The sequence below is a fragment of the Sorex fumeus genome, unplaced genomic scaffold (assembly GCF_029834395.1).
Source record: "Sorex fumeus unplaced genomic scaffold, SorFum_2.1 ptg000093l, whole genome shotgun sequence".
Classification (NCBI taxonomy): Eukaryota; Metazoa; Chordata; class Mammalia; order Eulipotyphla; family Soricidae; genus Sorex; species Sorex fumeus.
In genome coordinates, this window is record NW_026606150.1 from 1,410,487 (window position 1) to 1,430,208 (window position 19,722).

General features: G+C 42.1%; 1 protein-coding gene and 1 non-coding gene across 2 annotated transcripts; one reads left to right on the forward strand and one right to left on the reverse strand.

The window, feature by feature from the left end:
- The first annotated feature begins 1,250 nt into the window (after nucleotides 1-1,250).
- Nucleotides 1,251-8,568, forward strand: LOC130039928 (mammaglobin-A-like). Its single transcript, XM_056131909.1, has 3 exons — nucleotides 1,251-1,383; nucleotides 6,577-6,764; nucleotides 8,428-8,568. The coding sequence occupies exons 1-3, from the start codon at nucleotides 1,329-1,331 to the stop codon at nucleotides 8,464-8,466; spliced, it is 282 nt and encodes a 93-aa protein (XP_055987884.1). The 5' UTR covers nucleotides 1,251-1,328; the 3' UTR covers nucleotides 8,467-8,568.
- A 4,743-nt stretch (nucleotides 8,569-13,311) lies between these two features.
- LOC130040070 (U6 spliceosomal RNA) lies at nucleotides 13,312-13,418 on the reverse strand. The gene has a single exon (XR_008794969.1). It is a non-coding gene; the product is annotated as a U6 spliceosomal RNA (small nuclear RNA).
- Between the last annotated feature and the right edge of the window lie 6,304 nt (nucleotides 13,419-19,722).

Consider the following 19,722-nt stretch of genomic DNA (forward strand, 5'->3'; position numbering starts at 1 on the left):
TTGCACCATCAGGTCCTCGATGGATGCTTCTGATGTTAATGTATGTGCGTTGGAAATATAGTCATTTCAGTCCTTCCTTTTGGCATCCTAGTTCGGCCCTTAGATTTTATCAACCTCTCCTTGTTCATCCTTCTTAACGCTGCCATATTGGGGGCTCTTTCAGGGTCAGGGGAATGAGGCCCACTGTTTTTATTGTTTTTGGCATATCAAATAGGCCACGAATAGTTTACCAGGTTCTGCCGTGAAGGCGGGATACTCTTGATAGCTTGCTGGGCTCTTCGAGAGGGATGGAGGCTTTTAGGGCGGCCTCTAATCACCCTTACAGATGTTCCCATGGTTCACCCCATATTTGAACCCCGTCAAATATGGTGAGGTGATTATGGGGAGGAAGTGTCTTATGATGTGTTGCGATACCACAAAGTGCAAAGCGGTTGCATGATATGGAAAGCAGCCTGGAGCCATGGCGGTGGTTGTGTAGTGGAGGTCAGCCGATAAGGAATTTATCTGGCACCAGCAGGGAGTGTCTTATGGATGTGATCCCTGGGTTGCTGGAGTTTGGGGGAAGCGGGCAGAGGATCTCTGATTCCGGGTCCCATAGCGCATGGAGTCCAAGGTCACAAAGTTCCACATTACCTGATTCTCTGGGACTTCACGCATGCGTGAGGCTCGGCCCAAGCATCCGGAAAGCGGCCTGGAGCATGGCAGCTTCATTCCTAGGAGGGGTTAAAGACCACTTTTTTGTTCTGTTTTTTGCATTTATTTTTATTGAATCACTAGGAGTTACAGTTACAATACTTTCAGGTTTGTGTTTCAGTCATGTAATGATCGAAAAGCATTCCCTCCACCAGTGTGCATTTTCCACCAAAAAGGTCCCCTGTATCCCTCCCCCCAAACCCGTCCCACTCCTCCCCCTGCCTCTATGGCTGACAATTTCCCTCTTACTCTCTCTTTATGGGCATTATGGTTTGCAATACAGATAAGAAAGACCATCATGTTTGATCATTTACCTACTTTCAGCAAACATCTCCCATACCGAGAGATCCATTCAACCATCATTGACTTAGTCATCCCTTCTGTACCCCAGCTGCCTTCTCCCTCAGGTCATCAGGCAGGCTTCCAACTGTGAAGCAATATTCCTGGATCACTTTCTTCTTGATTGCTCAAGTCATTCCTGATCCACAGTCAGATTGACTTTCATGTGATTGGTTTACTTATTGCTTCACTTAAGGCAGGGACCTGGAGCTTAAAAGGGGGAGACCTGTGAGCTCTCCCCAAAAGGAATCTGTTGTCTCCACTGTTGGACGAAACAAATAATTGCCACCTCCACCATGAAGCTACTGATGTTCCTTATGCTCACTGCCCTCCCCCTCTACTGCTATGCAGGTGAGTCCAGCCAGCAAAGGTAGGCTTCAAGCTCAGTTTTTTAAATATAATTTTATTAGTGAAACATCATGAGTTACAGTTGTAGACTTACAAGTATTTGTGCTTGGGTTTCAGTTATACAATGATCGATATCCATCCCTCCACCAGTGCCCATTCTCCACTAATACTGATTCCAGTATCCCTCCCACACCCCCATCCCCCACAATCCATACCCACCCCTGTGGCAGGGCATTCCCTTTTGTTCTCTCTCTCCTTTTGGGTGCTGTGGTTTGAAAAAGAGGTATCGAGTGGCAATCAAGTTCAGTCTATATTCTACTTTCTGCATGCATCTCTCATCCTGGGCTGATCTTCCCAACATCCTTTCCTTTGTGCTCCCTTCTCTATCTGAGCTGCCTTTTCCCCTAGCATGTGTGGCTAGTCTCCAAGCCATGGAGTGAACTTCCTGGTACTTAGTTCGGCTGTTTTTGGGTGCTAGTCTCCTATTTTTTACTTTATATTCCCCAGATGAATGCAATCTTTCTATGTCTATCCCTCTCTGTCTGACTCATTTCACTTAGCATGATAATTTCCATGTAGTACCATTTGTATTTAAATTTCATGACTTCATCTTTTCTAACAGCTGCATAGTACTCCATTGTGTAGAGGTACTAAAGTTTCTTTAACCAGTCATCTGTTCTCGGGTACTCAGGTTTTTAAAAAATTTTTATAGTGAATCATCATGAGGTAGAGTAGACTTACAAATTTTTTTTGGTTGTGTTTCAGTTATACAATGATCGAGTACTCATCCCTCCACCATCGGACACTCGGGTTTTTTCCAGATTCTGCCCATTGTAAACAGTGCAGTAATGAACAAACAAGATGTCACTTCAACTATATTCTTTTGCCTCTCAGGGATACATTCCCTGGAGTGGTCTTGCTGGGTCATATGGGAGCTCAGTTTCTAATTTTTTGAGAATTGTCCATACTGTTTTCCGAAAGGGCTGAACCAGTCGGCATTCCGACCAGCAGTGAGGGGAGGGTCCTTTTCTCACCACATCAGAGTCATCACCAGTTCTCTTTGTTCTTTTGAATGTGGACCGGTCTCTGTGGTGTGAGATGATATCTCATTTTGTTTTAATCTGCATCTCCCTGGGGTCAGGTTGGTGTTTGAGGTACACTTGTAGACTTACAAAGTGTAAGGAGGAGAATTTTCTAATGCCTGAACATCTGGTTAAGGAATCTTCAATACAGCATTTTGGGTATTCCAGACCTAGAATTCAATACTTTTAGAGTGTCCCCAAAGTGTTCCCATTTCGACATTGTCCCTTAGTTAGGGCTTCGTTTAAGACCTCTTGGCTTCTGTGACAGAGCAGCATATAAATTGCCTGGACAGTTGGAATAGAAAAGGGACCATAAAGTCAATGATCACCTCTCAGTATTTGTAATGCATACCATAATGCCCTAAAGTAGAGAAGGAGTAAGATGGAATGTGTCTGGTCTGCCACAGAAGCGGGGGGGAGGGGGAGTGCGGGAGTGGGAAAGCGGGTGTTTGGAGGCTTACTGCGGACATTGATGGTCGGAAATGTACACTCGTGGAGGGATGGGTGTTCAATCATTATATGACTGAAACTCAATCATGAAAGCTTTGTAACTGTATCTCCTGGTGAATCAATAATTTTTTTGAAAGAAAGATGTTTGGTAAATGGGGTGAATCCTGGGAATAAAAACTGAAATGACATTGTTCATGCGGGAAAGAGATTCAGTCAGATGTGCTTCTAGGTGTTTTTCCTAAAAGAGGGTCAAATACAGTCTCCATCTGCAGGGCTGGAAACAAGAAATCCCTAGGAGAAAGGGTTCAGGCAGCACTGGATGTCCCACTGTCCCACACTATGAAGATCTACTCTGCTTACATTGATTGTTGAAAAGTTCAAACTAGAAACCAATATAAGCAGAGCTCTCCTCTTCTTCAAAATCAGTGTCTCTTGAGGAGAAATATACATGCCACCAGGCAGTCTACTTCTAGGAATGTTTATGTGGCTTCCAGTAATTTCCCTAGAGCAACTGATGTGGTCTCCAATCACGATCCATCCTTGTGGAGTGTCTTATGCCATATCTTTTCCACATCCCATTCACTGGTTTTTGACATGGTATAAATACCTTGACATGAGATGCTCAATGCCAACTCTACAGAAAACTCTGATTTAGGAGTGAACTCTGGAGCTCTGGTCCCTAAATCACAGGGATTGTCCCTGAGCCACCAGATCACTTTATGAGCAATTTTTTTAATCATTCCTTGGTACAGCAGAAAATAAGCGATTGAGGAAACTTCTTCGTAAAATCCCGGAGTCAAAACTACAACCTTAGTAGGATATGCTGCCTGGTGTTCAAAATGGAGAGATAACATCACAAGACTCCAGACAATAAAGGAGCAGAAATTGCTTGATTGATTTCAGCACAGTTCAAGCATCTGCTTCCTGGAGAGTCTTACGTTCTGGTTACCTACTTTGGCTTCTCAAGGATGGGAGAAGGAAGGATTTTTTAAAAATTTTGTTTTATTTATTTAATTATTTATTTATTTTTATTAGTGAAACACCATGAGGTAGAGTTGTAGACTTACAAGTTGCTGTGCTTGGGTTTCAGTTATACAATGATCGAGTACCCATCCCTCCACCAGTACCCATTCTCCACCCCCACCAATCCCAGTAACCCTTGCACCCCCTCATCCCCAATCCCATCCTACCTCTGTGGCAGGGCACTCCCTTTTGTTCTATCTCTCCTTTTGGGTGCTGTGGTCTTCAGAAGAGACATTGGGTGGCAACCATGTTCGGTCCATAGACTACTTTCAGCAGGCATCTCCCATCCTGGGCAGATCTTCCCAGCACCCTTTATTTGGTGCTCCCTTCTCTATCTGAGCTGCTTTTACCCCTAGAGTGTGCGGCTGGCATCTAAGCCATGGAGCGAACAACCTGGTATTTATCACAGCTGTTCTCGGGTGTTAGTCTCTTATTTTGTTACTTTATGACCCAGATGAATGCAATCTTTCTATGTCTATTCCTCTCTGTTGGAGTACACGGAGCTTAGATTCATCAGATTGTACCCATCACAGTGCTCCCGAGTCACTCCCATTACTTTGTCAGTCTGTAACCACTTCTATGCTCTCTTCCCCAACCAATTTGTAAGGTCTCATCCTTCTTAGCCACTGAAGCTGTACTGTAAGTTAATATTGCCTTTCTCCTCTCCTTATGTCTTTTGAGCAGTTTACTTTAATGCAATGTCCTTTTGTATAGATACAGGAAGACAATTAATTAATATTATGCTTTATAGCTTAGGAATTAATTGGCTTTGGATATTATTCACTCCTGGGCATCTGCCTTCTCAACTTAAGCCTCAGTTGCCCTCACTTCCTAGCACCCCAAGGGCAGGGTCCCGACGTGGGACTGGATGGAACCAGGGCAAGCCGGTAAGTTATGTGCTACCCTGGCATCGCGATGGGCCAGGCCAAGGTGCCACGATTCTTAACTATAAGTTAAGAGGTTGGTCATAGGCAAATGATGTCATGATCCAATAGTAACGACGAGACTAGAGCCCTGCTGCTAGGAATAGGAAAGATATCTGGCCTGAGCACTGCAGTCTGAGATCGAGATGGCCCTAGGAGAACAATTCTATAAGCTCAAAGTATTTCTTACTGTGTCCATACAAAATGATTAATATTATGTATGCTTATATGTTGGTTGGACAAGGAGAGGAGAAACACGTCCTAGAAGCAGTTTTCCTGTGTGTCCTGACTAGCTTGGATGAGACTGCTTTCTCCCCTTCAAATTGTCTTCAGTAAATGATTTCAGTATATTGAGACAGTTTCCCCTTTCTCTCAGAACCCTGGCTGGTCTTAGATATGCAGATCTCAGGTGGTAGCCAGGCTGGTCTTTGGGATGCAAATCAAGGTGCTTGCAGCTTTTGAAAGTGATTGTGAGAGGTTTCAGCTTGGCTTTGTATCTTCTTTCCAAGGCCAGCAGATGTAAGGAAACAAAGTGGATGTAAGGAAACAATGTATGGTTTGCCACCTCAATGTTCTTTCTGTAACTCCTTTTGATGACATCACTATGTTGCGCCCTTTAGAGGTACTATGATCTATATAAGGGAGATTTCTGGGCTCTCTGGGGGGACACGTTCATCAGAGAGCCTGGGAAGATGGGGCTGAGGACAGAAGCTGAGAGAACAGAGGTGCACGTGCTTGAGGATTCCTGAGGCCTCCATGACATACAGCTCTTCCATGTAATAAACGGCTGCTAAAACCACCCAGCTTGGCCTCGTTTCCTTCCTTCGCCTGACCATCGCCATCGACCTCCCTGGAGTGGGGAAGCGGCCTAACCGCCGGCCTTTTATTTTTGTGTGTTTACACGCTCTCTTTCTGACTCATTTCGCTTAGCATAATATTTTCCATGTAGTACCACTTGTATGTAAATTTCATGACTTCATTTTTTCTAACTGCTACGTAGTACTCCATTGTGTAGATGTACCAGAGTTTCTTTAACCAGTCATCTGTTCTCGGCACTCAGGTCTTTTCCAAATTCTAGCTATTGTAAACAGTGCTGCAATGAACAAACAAGCGCAGATGTCCCTTCGACTATACCTTTTTGCCTCTCCGGGGTATATTCCCAGGATTAGTATTGCTGGGTCAAATGGCAGCTCAATTTCTAATTTTTTGAGAGTCGTCCATACTGTTTTCCAAAAGGATTGAACAAGTTGGCATTCCCACCAGCAGTGAAGGGGGGTCCCTTTCTAGCCACATCCGCACCAACACAGGTTGCTTTTGTTCTTTTGAATGTGGGCCAGTCTCTGTGGTGTGAAATGATATCTCATTGTTGTCTTGATCTGCATCTCCCTGATGATTAATGATGTAGAGCATTTTCTCATGTGCCTTTTAGCCATTCGGATTTCTTCTTTGAGAAAGTCTCTGTTCATGTCGTTGCCCCACCTTTTGATGGGGTTGGATGTTTTCTTCTTGTGGAGTTCAACCAGTACTTTGTATATCCTTGATATCAACCCCTTGTTGGATGTGTATTTGAATCAAGAATTCAAAACAAAGACATTTCAGTGAAATCTTTGTGTTGTGATACCTTGATTAGAATGTTCAGAGATGAAAAATATCACCCAGGGCAAAAGGTGCTGATCAGTCCTTTGGATTCACACCCAATTTCCCATGATTTTCCCTAGGTTGTGGATGCAATCTTCTGGAAGATTTACTTACCAAGGCACTGGATTCTTCTATGACCCCTGAAGAATATTTGTCGCATTTTCACGAATTCAGAGAGCATGAGGACACTCTGAGGGCTTTACATACCCTGAAGCAATGTTTAAATCATCAGAGTGAAGATGTTCTGGAGAGCAATAGAATATTCATGGTAATATCACTTTCTTCTTATGTGCTTTTACAAGTATTGGTAAGGATAAGGAGATTTACATTTGTCAAAGTTATGATAAACAAGTCAGGACCACTTGGATTTCATAGCATAGTCACGCTGACGAGTTTTACTTAAGGATGAGCAGCCAATATTTCAGCTATTACGTTCTCTTCATTTTGTAGTTTCAATAGTCAAAAATCAATAAAAAGGAAAGAAATGGAGAAAGGTTACTCATGTTTCTTATTACCAACCTCTTGCTTACCCACATGTCGAGTACTCAGTTTATGAACATAAACGTGCATATCCCCCTGCCCTCCCACACACATTGTTCCATCAAAGATAATAAGACACCGATTCTGCAAAAGTCTTAAGTTGAAAGAGTCTCAATGATGTTTATTATTGTTTTACCCCAAAAAGAAAGTAGTAATATTTTCTGAGGTCTTTTTCACTACAGTCCAGGAAAACACCAAATTGGTAAATTATATATATCTTAAACTGAATGAACACACAACATAATTTCAAGTATAATAATCTGCTTTTAATTTTTTCTGTGTATTTGTCCTTTAATTGGATATGCTACGAAAGATAAGTGCTCAGTGGAACAGACTCCAGTATGGGAGGTAGTATTGTTTTAAACATAACAAAACAAATACGATGAATCAATATTTTGGACATGATGATGAACAGGATCTGGGTGGAGGATCCTGTTCCTGGAGCATCCTCCACCCAGATCCTCCAAATTCCAGTAGGCGGGGGTCACACCCACCACCTGGCCCCCTGGCGCCGTGTAATCCCATCAATGGCCAAGACTCAGAGACTATAAAATCCAGTTCCCGGACGAGAAAAATGCAGTCTTCTGCCCCCGCGCCTGGCTGTTCCTCGCCTGGGCCCCTTGGAGGGGAGCGGGTTGAGCTTTCCTCCCTGCCCTGACATCATATCAGGACATCTTTTTATGACATCTTATTATCTCATTCCTACTTTGGACAAACTTGCAGGCTATCGAATGTAGCCTGCCCACAGGGCAGAGTCTGGCAAACTCCCCGTGGCCTACCAAATATGCCAAATACCAGTAACAATGACGGGTCTCATTCTCCTAAACAGCCTTGAATATAATCTCAGGGCTAGGATGAAAGAGACGTTACTGGGGCCTGCTCGAGGCAATCGACGAATAACAGGATGATGAAACGAAAATGAAATGAAATGATGATAAACAGAACGAAATAATCATAAAAGGACAAATATTGAATGATTTTTCATATCTGGTTTCTAGAGAACAGAAGTCAAATGAATAAGCGATAGAGCAGTCATTTTCAAGAGTCAAATGTTTGAGGCACTTGAACATTATTCAATTTACAGAAGAATTTCACACTTGCTAAGAATTTTGATAAGTTTCTCATCCAGGAATAAGTAATATCGAGAAAAAAGATTATTTGGATCCCTAGAGGCAAAAAGATTTGGAGGGTTAGCATTACTTGGGCTTCCATACATTCCTGAAACAGGAGATGAAATAAAAAGTGTTTCTGATTTGTCTTCCAATGGTAACTTTTATGGATATCAGATGTTGTAGATAAGTACAAGCATAAATTGAGAAGAAATATTTGTCAAGATCTTTCTTTAAATGTAGGATTGAATCAAAGTGCCAGCTCTATTTTTTGTTTTACAGAAAACAATATATAATTCTGCATCGTGTTCTGCTTTTTAACTTTCCACAAGATCTTCGACTCAAAGGACAGCACAAATGCCCAAGAAGCAGTCTCATTGGGACTCAGCACACCTTTCAGTCTTTCTTTGAATTTGACCTAAATTGAGTTTTGGTTGTAAAAAATTGTTGAAATCTCAAATACATTTTCATTTCAATAAACTATTTACAACCCTAAACTTGCTTTCATTATCTGACTATTATAGAGGATTTAGTGGAAATAGTTCATTTATTTATTTTTTATAAAAAAAATTTTTATTAGTGAAACTCCATGAGGTACAGTTGTAGTGTGTAAACTCACTCAGTTGTAGTGTGTAAAAGGAGTGCAGCCTCAGTGGCTCTATCTTTCCCGCCGCCCACGGTCCGCAGTCTCATGCTGGTTTTGGGCAGGCAAAGCAAGCAACGAGGGCCAGGCTGGTTGGTCTTAGTTGCAGTTTATTCCATTCCCATTTCCATTCTCCTCTAATTCTCCTCCTGCTTTTTCCTCCCCCATTCTACTTCATTATCCTTCTCGATCCCCCTTCACCCTCCTTCTGACTGTGGAATCTGGATACTGATCTCGATTCCCTTTCTCCTCTTGCACTGGAGTCTGGATTCTGATCCCCCATCCCACGTTTACAGTACAGTTAAATCCCAAAGCATGAGGGGTTGGGGTAACAATTACACATAAGTGTGGTCACAATCAATAGGGGTAGAATTCTTTCCCTCGGGGAAAGCTGGTTCTAGGACAGGTACTCTCTCAGCAGGAAGACCCACCCTAGAGTGGAATCCCAGGGGTGTGTTTCTCCTCTCCTTGTCAAACAAATATATAAGCATTCATGATATCAATAATTTTGTATGGATACAGTAAGTAATATCTTAAACTTATAGAATAGCTCTGCTAGGGCCATCTCTATGTCAGACTCTAGTGCTCAGGCCAGATAGTCGTTCCTATCCCTAGCAGGGTCCTAGTCTCGTCATTACTTTTGGATCATGACACCATTTGTCTATGATCAAGCTCTTAACTTATAGTTAAGAATTGTGGCACTTTGGCTCAGCCCATTTTGTTGCCAGGGTAGCTCACCACTTGCCCTGGGTCCATTCAGTCCTTCGTTGGGACCCTGCTTTTGGAGTGTTAGGAACCAAGGGCAACTGAGACTTAAGTCGAGAAAGCAGATGCCAGGGAGTGAATAATATTCAGAGCCAAATCAATCCTAACTTACAAAGCATAATATTAACGGTCTTCCTGTATCTATACAAAAAGGACATTACTTTATTTTTTAAAAATTTTTATTGGTGAGACACTATGAGGTACAGTTGTAGACTTACAAATTTTTGTGCTTGGGTTTCAATTACACAATGATCAAATACCCATCCCACCACCAGTTCCCATTTCCCACCAGCACGGATCCCAGTATCCCTCCCACTACCCATCCCCCCCATCCCACCCTGCCTTTGTGACAGGGCATTCCCTTTTGTTCTCTCTCTCCTTTTGGGTGTTGTGGTTTGCAAAAGGGCACTGAGTGACAATCATGTTCGTCTATAATCTATTTTCAGCATGCTTCTCCCATTCTTGGAGGATCCTCCCAACACCCTTTATTTGGTGCTCCTTCTCTATCTGAGCTCCCTTTTCCCCTAGCATGTGTGGCTGGCCTCCAAGCCATGGAGCAAAATTCCTGGTACTAATCTCAACCATTCTTGGGTGTTAGTGTCCTATTTTGTTACTTTATTTTCCCAGATGAATGCAATCTTTCTATGTCTATCCGTGTCTTTCTGAGTCATTTCGCTTAACATGATACTTTCCATGTAGTACCACTTGTACGTAAATTTCATGACTTTGTCTTTTCTAACACCTACATAGTACTCCGTTGTGTAAATTTACCAAAGTTTCTTACACCAGTCATCTGTTCTCTGGCACTCAGGTTTTTTCCAGAGTCTGTCTATTGTAAAGAGTGCTTCAATGAACAAACAAGTTCAGATGTCACTTCGACTATACTATTTTGCCTCTGTGGGATGTATTTCCAGGAGTGGTATTGCTGGATCAAATGGGAGCTCAATTTCTAATTTTTTGCGAATTGTCCAAACTGTTTTCCAAAAGGGCTGAACCCTTTTGTTGGCATTTCCACCAGCAGTGAGGGAGGGTCCCTTTCTCACCACATCTGTGCTAGCACCGGTTGCTTTTCTTCTTTTGGATGTGGGCCTGTCTCTGTGGTGTGAAATGATATCTTATTGTGGTTTTTTTGATCTGCATCTCCCTGATGATTAATGTTGTGGAGCATTTTCTCATGTGCCTTTTAGCGATTCGGATATCTTCTTTGAGCAAGTTTCTATTTATTTCATTGCCCCATTTTTTGATGAGTTTGAATTTTTCTTCTTGTGGATTTTAACCAGTACTTTGTATATCCTTGATATCAACCACTTGTCGGATGTGTATTCAGCGAATATCCTTTCCCATTCTGTGGACTGTCTTTGTATTTTGGTCACTGTTTCTTTGGAGGTGCAGAAGCTTCTTAGTTTAAGATAGTCCCATTTGTCTACCTCTGTTTTCACTTGCTTGGCCAGTGGCGTGACATCTTTGAAGATACCATTAGCTTCAATGTCATGGAGCGTTTTGCCAACTTTTTTTCAATGTACCTTATGGATTTCGGTCTGATGTTGAGGTCTTTAATCCACTTTGATCCTACTTTTGTACATGGCGTTAGGCAGAGATTTGAGCCCACTTTTTGCATGTAGCCGAAAGTCATTACTTTAAAGTAAACGATTCAAAAGACATAAGGAGAGGAGAAAGGCAACATTAACTTACAATACAACTTCAGTGTCCTAGAAAGATCTGAACTTACAAATGAACAGAGTCTGATTAGGGGAAAATGCTGATTAACTGGTGGAAGAAGAGACCATACAGAAGTGGTTACAGATAAATGAAGAAATGGGAGTGAGTGACTTGGGAGCACTGTGATAGGTGTAACCTGATAAACCTAAGCTCCTTGTGGAGAAAGGGAGAAAGGACAAAGCAATATTATTCTACATTGTAGACTTACAAACTTTTATGTTTGGGTTTCAGTTATACAATGATCGAATACTCATCCCTCCACCAGTGCCCATTCTTCACCACCACTGATCCCAGTATCCCTCCCAGCCCCCATACCCCACATTGCACCCTGCCTTCATGGCAGGGCATTCCCTTTGTTCTCTCTCTCCTCTTTGGGTGCTGTGGTTTTCAAAAGAGGCATTGAGTGGCAACGATGTTCGGTCTATAGTCTACTTTCAGCATGCATCTCCCATCCTGGGAGGATCCTCCCAACACCCTTTATTTGGTGCTCCCTTCTCTATCTGAGCTGGCTTTTTCCCTAGCGTGTGCGGCTGGCCCCCAAGCCATGGAGTAAAACTCCTGGTACCTATCTCGTTTATTCTTGGGTGTTAGTTTCCTATTTTGTTACTTTATGTTCCCTGGATGAATGCAATCTTTCTATGTCTATTCCTTTCTTTCTGACTTGTTTCGCTTAGCATGATACTTTCCATGTGGTACCACTTGTATGTAAATTTCATGACTTCTTCTTTTCTGAGAGCTACATAGTACTCCATTGTGTAGATGCACTAAACTTTTTTTTTTCCTTCAATTTCTTTTTTTTTCCCTTTATTTTATTTTATTTTTTTTAAAGTTGTAGATTTACAATTTTTTGTGCTTTGGTTTCAATTATACAATGATCAGATACCCATCCCTCCACCAGTGCCCATTTTCCACCACCATGGATAATATCCCTCCCACCCCCATCCCCCCATCTCCCCTGTCTCTGTGGCAGGGCAATCCCCTGTGTTCTCTCTCTCCTTTTGGGTGTTGTGGTCTGCAAAAGAGGCATTGAGTGGCAAACATGTTCAGTCCATAGTCTACTTTCGACATGCATCTCCCCTCCTGGGAGGATCCTCCAAACATCCTTTATTTGGTGCTCCCTTCTCTATCTGAACAGCCCTTTCCTCTAGGATACCCGGCTGGCCTCTAAGTTATGGAGTAATCCTCCTGGTGCTGATCTCAGCTATTCTTGGGTATTAATCTCATACTTTGTTACTTTATATCCCCCAGATGAATGCAATCTTTCTATGTCTATCCCTCTCTTTCTGACTCATTTCGCTTAGCATGATACTTTCCATATTGTACCACTTGTATGTAAATTTCATGACTTCATCTTTTCTAAGAGCTACATAGTACTCCATTGTGTAGATGTACCAAAGTTTCTTTAACCAGTCATCTGTTCTTGGACATTCAGGTTTCTTCCAGTTTCTGGCACTAAACTTTTTTTAACCAGTCATCGATTCTTTGGCACTCAGGTTTTTTTCCACATTCTGTCTATTGTAAAGAGTGCTGCAATGAACAAACAAGTGCAGATGTCACTTCGACTATACTTTTTTGCCTCTCTGGGATATATTCCCAGAAGTGGTATTGCTGGGTCAAATGGGAGCTCAATTTCTAATGTTTTGTGAGTCGTCCATACTGTTTTCCAAAAGGGCTGAACCATTCGGCATTCCCACCAGCAATGAAGGAGGGTCCCTTTCTCATCACATCAGCACCAACAGCGGTTGCTTTTGTTCTTTTGGATGTGGCCAGTCTCTGTGGTGTGAAATGATATCTCATTGTTGTTTTGATCTGCGTCTCCCTGATGATTAATGATGTAGAACATTTTCTCATGTGCCTTTTAGCCATTCGGATCTCTTCTTTGAGAAAGTTTCTGTTCATTTTGTTGCCCCAGTTTTTGATGGGGTTTGATGTTTTCTTCTTGTGGAGTTCAATCTGTACTTTGTATATCCTTGATATCAACCCCGTTGTCAGATGTGTATTGGGCGAATATCTTTTTCCACTCTGTAGACTGTTTTTGTAAAATTATGGAATGTTTCACAAATATGTGTGGTATCCTTGCGCAGGAGCCGTGCTTATCTTCTGTGTATCATTCAAATTTTAGTATATATGCTGCCAAAGCGAGCACTGTTATGTTGTTTTATACTCCACAAATGACTGCAGTCCTTCAATGTCTGTCCCTCTGTTTCTGAATCATTTCACTTAGCATGATACTGTCCATGTCTATCCATTTATAAGCAAATTTCATGACTTTTTCTCTCCTAACTTTTTCATAGTATTCCATTCTGCAGATGTACCAAAGTTTCTTTTTCCAGTCATCTATTCTAGAGTACTTGAGTTTTTTCCAGATATTGGCTATTGTGAACAGTGCTGTAATGAACATACATGTACAGATGTCATTTCTACTTGCTTTTTTGTATCCTCTGAACATATTCCCAGAAGTGGTATTGCGGGGTCATAGAGCAGCTCAATTTCTAGTTTTTTTTCATTTTTTCTCATTTTATTTATTGAATCACCGTGAGTGCAGTTACAAAGCTTTCGGTTCTAAGTCTCAGTCATACAATGAAACACTCATACTTTCACCAATGCCCATTTTCCACCCCCAACAACCCCAGTATACCCGATCACAAACCCTCCACCTATCTGTGGGGCAGATGATTTCCACATTATTCTCTCTTTAATTTGATCACTTTCAATATTTTGACACCAGATCCACCACTATTATTTGATATATTACCCCAACACTCAGAGCAGGTGAATAGGCAATGGTATTCCGTTTGTTTTCTATTTCTGTTTATAAATAACATGACGTCTCGTGGCTGCAGTAGTGGCCGCTCTATTTTGAAATTCTGAATTTTTTTTGTTTATTTATTTATTTATTTATTTATTGAATTGCTGTGGGAAAAATTACAGAGCTTTCAAGTTTAGGTCTCAGTCATGCAAATATCAATCACAATTCCCTTTACCAATACTTATTTTTTACCACGAAGAACCCCAATAAACCCCCACCCCCCAACCCCCCCCCAATGTCTGTGGGGTAGATGAATTCTAGTTAACACTCTGTCTACTTTGACTAGCTTCATCGTTTTGATAAAAGTTGCACCATTATTATTTAGACTTTACCGCCCCCCCCCCCCCCCAAACTCAGCCATGCTGAAAGAGCATTGTGAAATGATCTGCTTTCTACAGCTGGGTTCAAGAATTAAAAGATGTTGCGCGGCTGCTATTGCGGCCTCACGGTTTTGGATTTCTGCTATTTTATTTATTATCCCTGCAAGTATTTCTACTGAGAGTCAGATAATTAAGAGATTGGTCTATGTGCTTCTGGGGCCGTGGCCGTGCCGGAGAGCCGCTCGTGGGGGGCAACTGGTCAGGCGTGAAGGACCGGCCGGAGTACCCCCTCCCCCCGTCCCATGAGGTATCCATCGCGCCCCCACCGCCGGCTCAGACCTGCTCTCCACCAGGCTCCCATGCGACTGTCATCGTTCTTTCCAGAGAGGAGAGGGCGGAAGGGAGCAACACCCTTTTCCCTCCAGGCAGGCAAGATGGCGCGGATTAATGCATAGTCCGTTCGCTTTTCTGCTCCAAGCTGCTGGATTTCTGTATTAAGTCCTTGTGCTTCTGGGGTCGTGGCTGTGCTGGAGAGCCGCTCGTCGGGGGCAACTGGTGACCTTGGTCGGGCGTGAAGGACGGGCTGGAGCACCCCCCCATCCCATGAGGTATCCATCGCGCCCCCACTCCTGGCTCAGACCTGCTCTCCACCAGGCTCCCATGCGGCCGCCATCTTTCTTTCCAGAGAGGAGAGGGCGGAAGGGAGCCAAAATTCTGAAATTTTTACACTTAAATCTGGAGGGATTTCTGCCAAAACCTGCTGGGTTCCAAGATTTGCTCCTGAGTCTCTGGATCATGGCCATTAAGCAGCTTGATCAGGAGCCAGAGAGGCTGTTCGTGGGCGATGACATGAGGTCTTGTTGGGATAGAGAGGACAGGATCAGCTCCACCCACATCCTGTGAGCCCCAACAAGTTTCGTCAATGCTGGCCCAGTCCTGACTGTCCAATGGCCTCTGGAGAATGATGGCCACCGAGCCTCAAGTGGGAAGCAGGAGGAGGGAACACACCCTTCCCCCCCTGCTGTGGCCCAGTGACAGTAACCTACTGTGGGGTCCAGATGCATTTTGCCAAAAGCCACTGGGTTTCGAGATTTGTTTCTGAGTCTCTGGGATCATGTTCATTAAATAGCTTGATCAGTAGCCAGAGAGGCCATATGTGGGCGATGACTTGGGGTCTCATTGGGTTGGGGAGGACAGGACTGACTCCACCCCCATCCCGTGAGGCCCCAGATGTCTCGGTACTGCGGTCCAGTGGCTTCTGGAGGATGGCGGCCACGGGGCCACCAGGGGGAACATACTAAGGCACGAAACCTATTCCCACCTCGGTTGGCCCAGCACCTGTAACCTACTGCAGGGAATGGACATATTTCTGCCTAAAGCCGCTGGGTTTCGAGATTTGTTTAAGAGTCTCTGGGATCATGGCCATTAAGCAGTTCGATCAGGAAGCAGAAGATGCCATGCCTCCAATTATATAGCTGAGCCAGAGGTGGTTTGTGGGTGTGTTTCCCACATACCTATTTTTTGGCTGTTTACTTTGTTGGTAAACTTCGCCCCAAGGTTTTGGGGTCTGGTCAAAGGCACAGCAGCAATTTTGGGGTATCTGGAAGTCTGAAGGCGCCATCAGGTTGCTGATGCACTCGCCTCACAGGTACAGATTGACCTGCTGGCGTCACCATCCCCCTTCAATTTCTAGTTTTTGAAGGACTGTCCATATTGTTTTCCAGAAAGGTTGGACTGTTGGGCATTCTCACCAACAGTGAAAGAGTATCTATTTTCCCCACATCCAGGACAGTACTGGTTGTTTTTGTTCTTTTGAATGTGTGCTAGTCTCTGTGGTGTGAGATGTTATCTCATTGTTGTTTTGATTTGCATCTCCCTGATGGTTAGTGATGTGGAGCTTTTTTTCATGTGCCTTTTGGCCATTTGTATTTCTTTTTTGAGGAAACTTCTGTTCATTTCTTCTCCCCATTTCTTGAAGTGGTTGGAGGTTATTTTTCTTGTATAATTCTACTAGTGTCTTATATATTCTGGATATTAATCCCTAATCAGATATGTATTGGGTAAATATTCCTTCCCATTCTGTGGGATCTTTCTGTATTTTGGTCTCTGTTTCTTTTGAAGTGCAGAAGCTTCTTAGTTTGATGTAGTCCCATTTGTTTATGTTTTCTTCCACTTGCATGGCCAGTACCGTTTCATCCTTAAAGATGTTTTTAGCTTCAATGTCGTGGAGAGTTCTGCCTACACTTCCCCCTACGTATCTTATAGGTTTATGTCTGATATTGAGGTATTTAATCCACTTTGATCTGACTTTTGTGCCTGTCATTAGACAAAGGTCAGCATTCATTTTTTTGCAGGTACCTATCCAGTTTTCCCAGCACCCCTTGTTGAAGAGGCTTTCCTTGTTCCACTTCGCATTTCTTGTTCCTTTGTCAAAGATTAAGTGGTCATATATTTGGGGGTCTGTGACAGAATATTCGACTCTGTTCATTGGTCTGCAGGTCTGTTTCTAGCCCAGTAACATACTGTCTTAATTACTACAACTTTGTAGTACAATTTGAAGTTGGGGAGGGTGATGCCACGCATTTTCTTTTTCCCAAGGATTGTTTTAACTTTTCGTGAGGGTTTATTGTTCCATATGAATTTCAGGGTTGTTTTGTCTACTTCTTTGAAAAATGTCATGGGTGTATCCAGACTCACTTTATGTAAAAAATTAGTCAATGTTATTTTGCTAATAATAATTTATATTTTAAAATGATTGCATCTTTGAAGATAATTGAGGATCCCCAAAAATGTAAGTGTGGAATGGGTGGGATTTTGGCATGGGTGATAGCATTGCTTCAAACAAAACAAAATAAACAACATGAATCTACATTTTTTTCTTCCAATTTTTTCTTAATAAGTAATAGCTCTCTTTACAATGGTGATGCCATACTTTCCAACTACCATTTTTTATCGTGGAAATATTTTTAATATTATAATCAGTAGGATACAAACTGATGTTAATAGTAAAATTCATCTAGAGAAAGTGATACTTTGTGTTCTAAAGTTTACCTCAGTATACTTAAATTCTTCAGGCTTTATTTTGTTTTAATATGTATATTTGTAGTTTTCTGAGTAGAAAAGCAATACATTATAGAAAATATGGTAACCAAAAATGTAAGGAAAATGAAATTGTTTTAAATTTGCCTAAAACAAATATAAATTACAAAGAGCAGGGTATGTACCTTTAGATTTCAGTATATTTTTACGAGTACTTGTTACTCACATAAATGTAATGGGTACATTTTTTGTAAAATAATCAAATACCAGCTTACTTATATTAATACACCTGAAATAAAAATTTATAAAGAACAATTAATATATGATTTCTACACATTTTGCCTCTTTCCTTTGCTATTGCAAAGCCATTGTGACTATTGGATCATTTATTCTCAGCATCATTCTGTTTTAGTTATTTTCTGTTCACTAGTACTTATTTATCACCACGAAGAACCCCAATATACTCCCCCACCCATCCCTCCCAATGCCTGAGTGGCAGATGATTTCTAGTTAACTCTCCCTATACTTTGATTACATTCATTATTTTGACAAAAGATGCACCATTATTGTTTAAAATTTCCCCCCAACAATCAGAATTACTGAAAAGGCATTGTGAAATAATTTGTTTTCTATAGCTGGTTATGAGAACCATATGATTCATATTTTGAATTTATGATATTTTACTAGGTAAGTCTGTAGGGATTTTTGCCAAGAGCCAGATAATTGTGAAGTTGGTTTATGTGCATCCGGTGTTATGGCTGTGGTGGAGAGCCGCTCGTGCGGGGCAACTCGTGACCTCGGTAGGGAGTGAATAATGAGCCGGTACTGCCCCCGCTTCCCATGAGACTACAGTTGCCCCATCACCTCTGGCTCATACCTGGCTTTTCAGTAAGCTCCGAGGCTGTGGCCACCTTGCTGACGAGGGGGAAAAGGCGGAAAAGAGCGACAGCCTTTCCTTCCCAGGGCAGCATGGTGCCGTAGTTTAACGCATAGTACATTCACTTTTCTGCTGCAAGCTGCTGGGCTCTGGATTAAGTTCTTTTGCCTCTGGAGTCATGGCCATGCCAGAGAGCTGCTTGTGGGGGGCAACTCGTCGCAATGGGTATATTTTTAAGTATTTTTGATGTGCTTTAATTTTGTTGAAATAGCTTGCTCGGACCCTGCATGCAGTGATATTGAACTGGAGAACAATAATAAGCCACGTTATTTGAACTATACATTCTTATGGGAGGAGGGGATTTGTTTTCATTGTGTTATTTACTCATGAAAGATGCTACCTGTGAATAGCATGAATTGCTTTTATGTAGTTCTTTTTATTTGGAGGGAAGGTGGTGGGTTGTATTTTGCATAGAGTTAAAATCTTGCTTTTGCCATTTGGAGTCCAGCATTTTCCAATGTTTTTCTTGATGTGTTTATATAGTACTCATTTTGTAATAGCAAAAACAAAACAAAACAATAACCAAAACTATCACTTAATAGTTTGTCCTTAAATATATAGATTATTTTTACCATTTGATGCATCTGTGAAATAAAAGGCCTCAAAGTAATTGACCTATACATAGCAAAATAAGTGTGATGTTTTCATGGTTTGTAATCAGTTTTACAATTTTGCTCTTATATGCCTCTATTTGAGATAACCATGCTTATATAATTTTTCTGTCAATTATTCATTTTATTTCTGTGATCATATAAATTTTTTTTAGTATCCCGGGTTTGATTCTTCCATCCCTCTCGTAGAGCCCGGCAAGTTTCTGAGAGTATCCCACCCACACGGCTGAGCCTGGCAAGCTCCCTGTGACGTATTTGATATGCTGAAAACAGGAACAAGTTTCACAATGGAGACATTAGTGGTGCCCGCTTGAGCAAATCGATCAACAACGGGATGACAGTGCTACAGTGAATATACATTTAGGCTGTAATGATTAATGAAATAGACAATCAGAAAAGACATTGTTCCATGATTCTGTTATCTCTGACTTCTAGAGAAGCAAATGCCCTATTAGGAAGTAGAGTAGTACTTTTCATGGCTCAAATGTTGAGGCAGTCACTTAATCACTTAAATTCCCGTTCGTCGTCAATTTGCTTGAGTGGGCGCCAGTAACGTCTTCATTTGTCCCTGTCACGTGCTTGTGTAGCCCAATGGCATCTGTTCGCTCTGGGAACATGAAGAGCCTCAAACCGATCATTCATGATCTTGATGAAGAAGTCTGACCATCTGGTAGGTGGGCGGTCACGCGGTCTCTTGACATCCTGTGGAATCCAGTTGGTAACAGCTCTAGTCC

Bases quoted from the DNA above. Each gene is read 5' to 3' on its own strand.
- LOC130039928 (XM_056131909.1), top strand. From the start codon at position 1,329: ATGAAGCTACTGATGTTCCTTATGCTCACTGCCCTCCCCCTCTACTGC. The intron at 1,384-6,576 runs GTGAGTCCAGCC...GATTTTCCCTAG, and splicing joins CCCCCTCTACTGCTATGCAG to GTTGTGGATGCAATCTTCTG. The intron at 6,765-8,427 runs GTAATATCACTT...TTTGTTTTACAG, and splicing joins AGAGCAATAGAATATTCATG to AAAACAATATATAATTCTGC.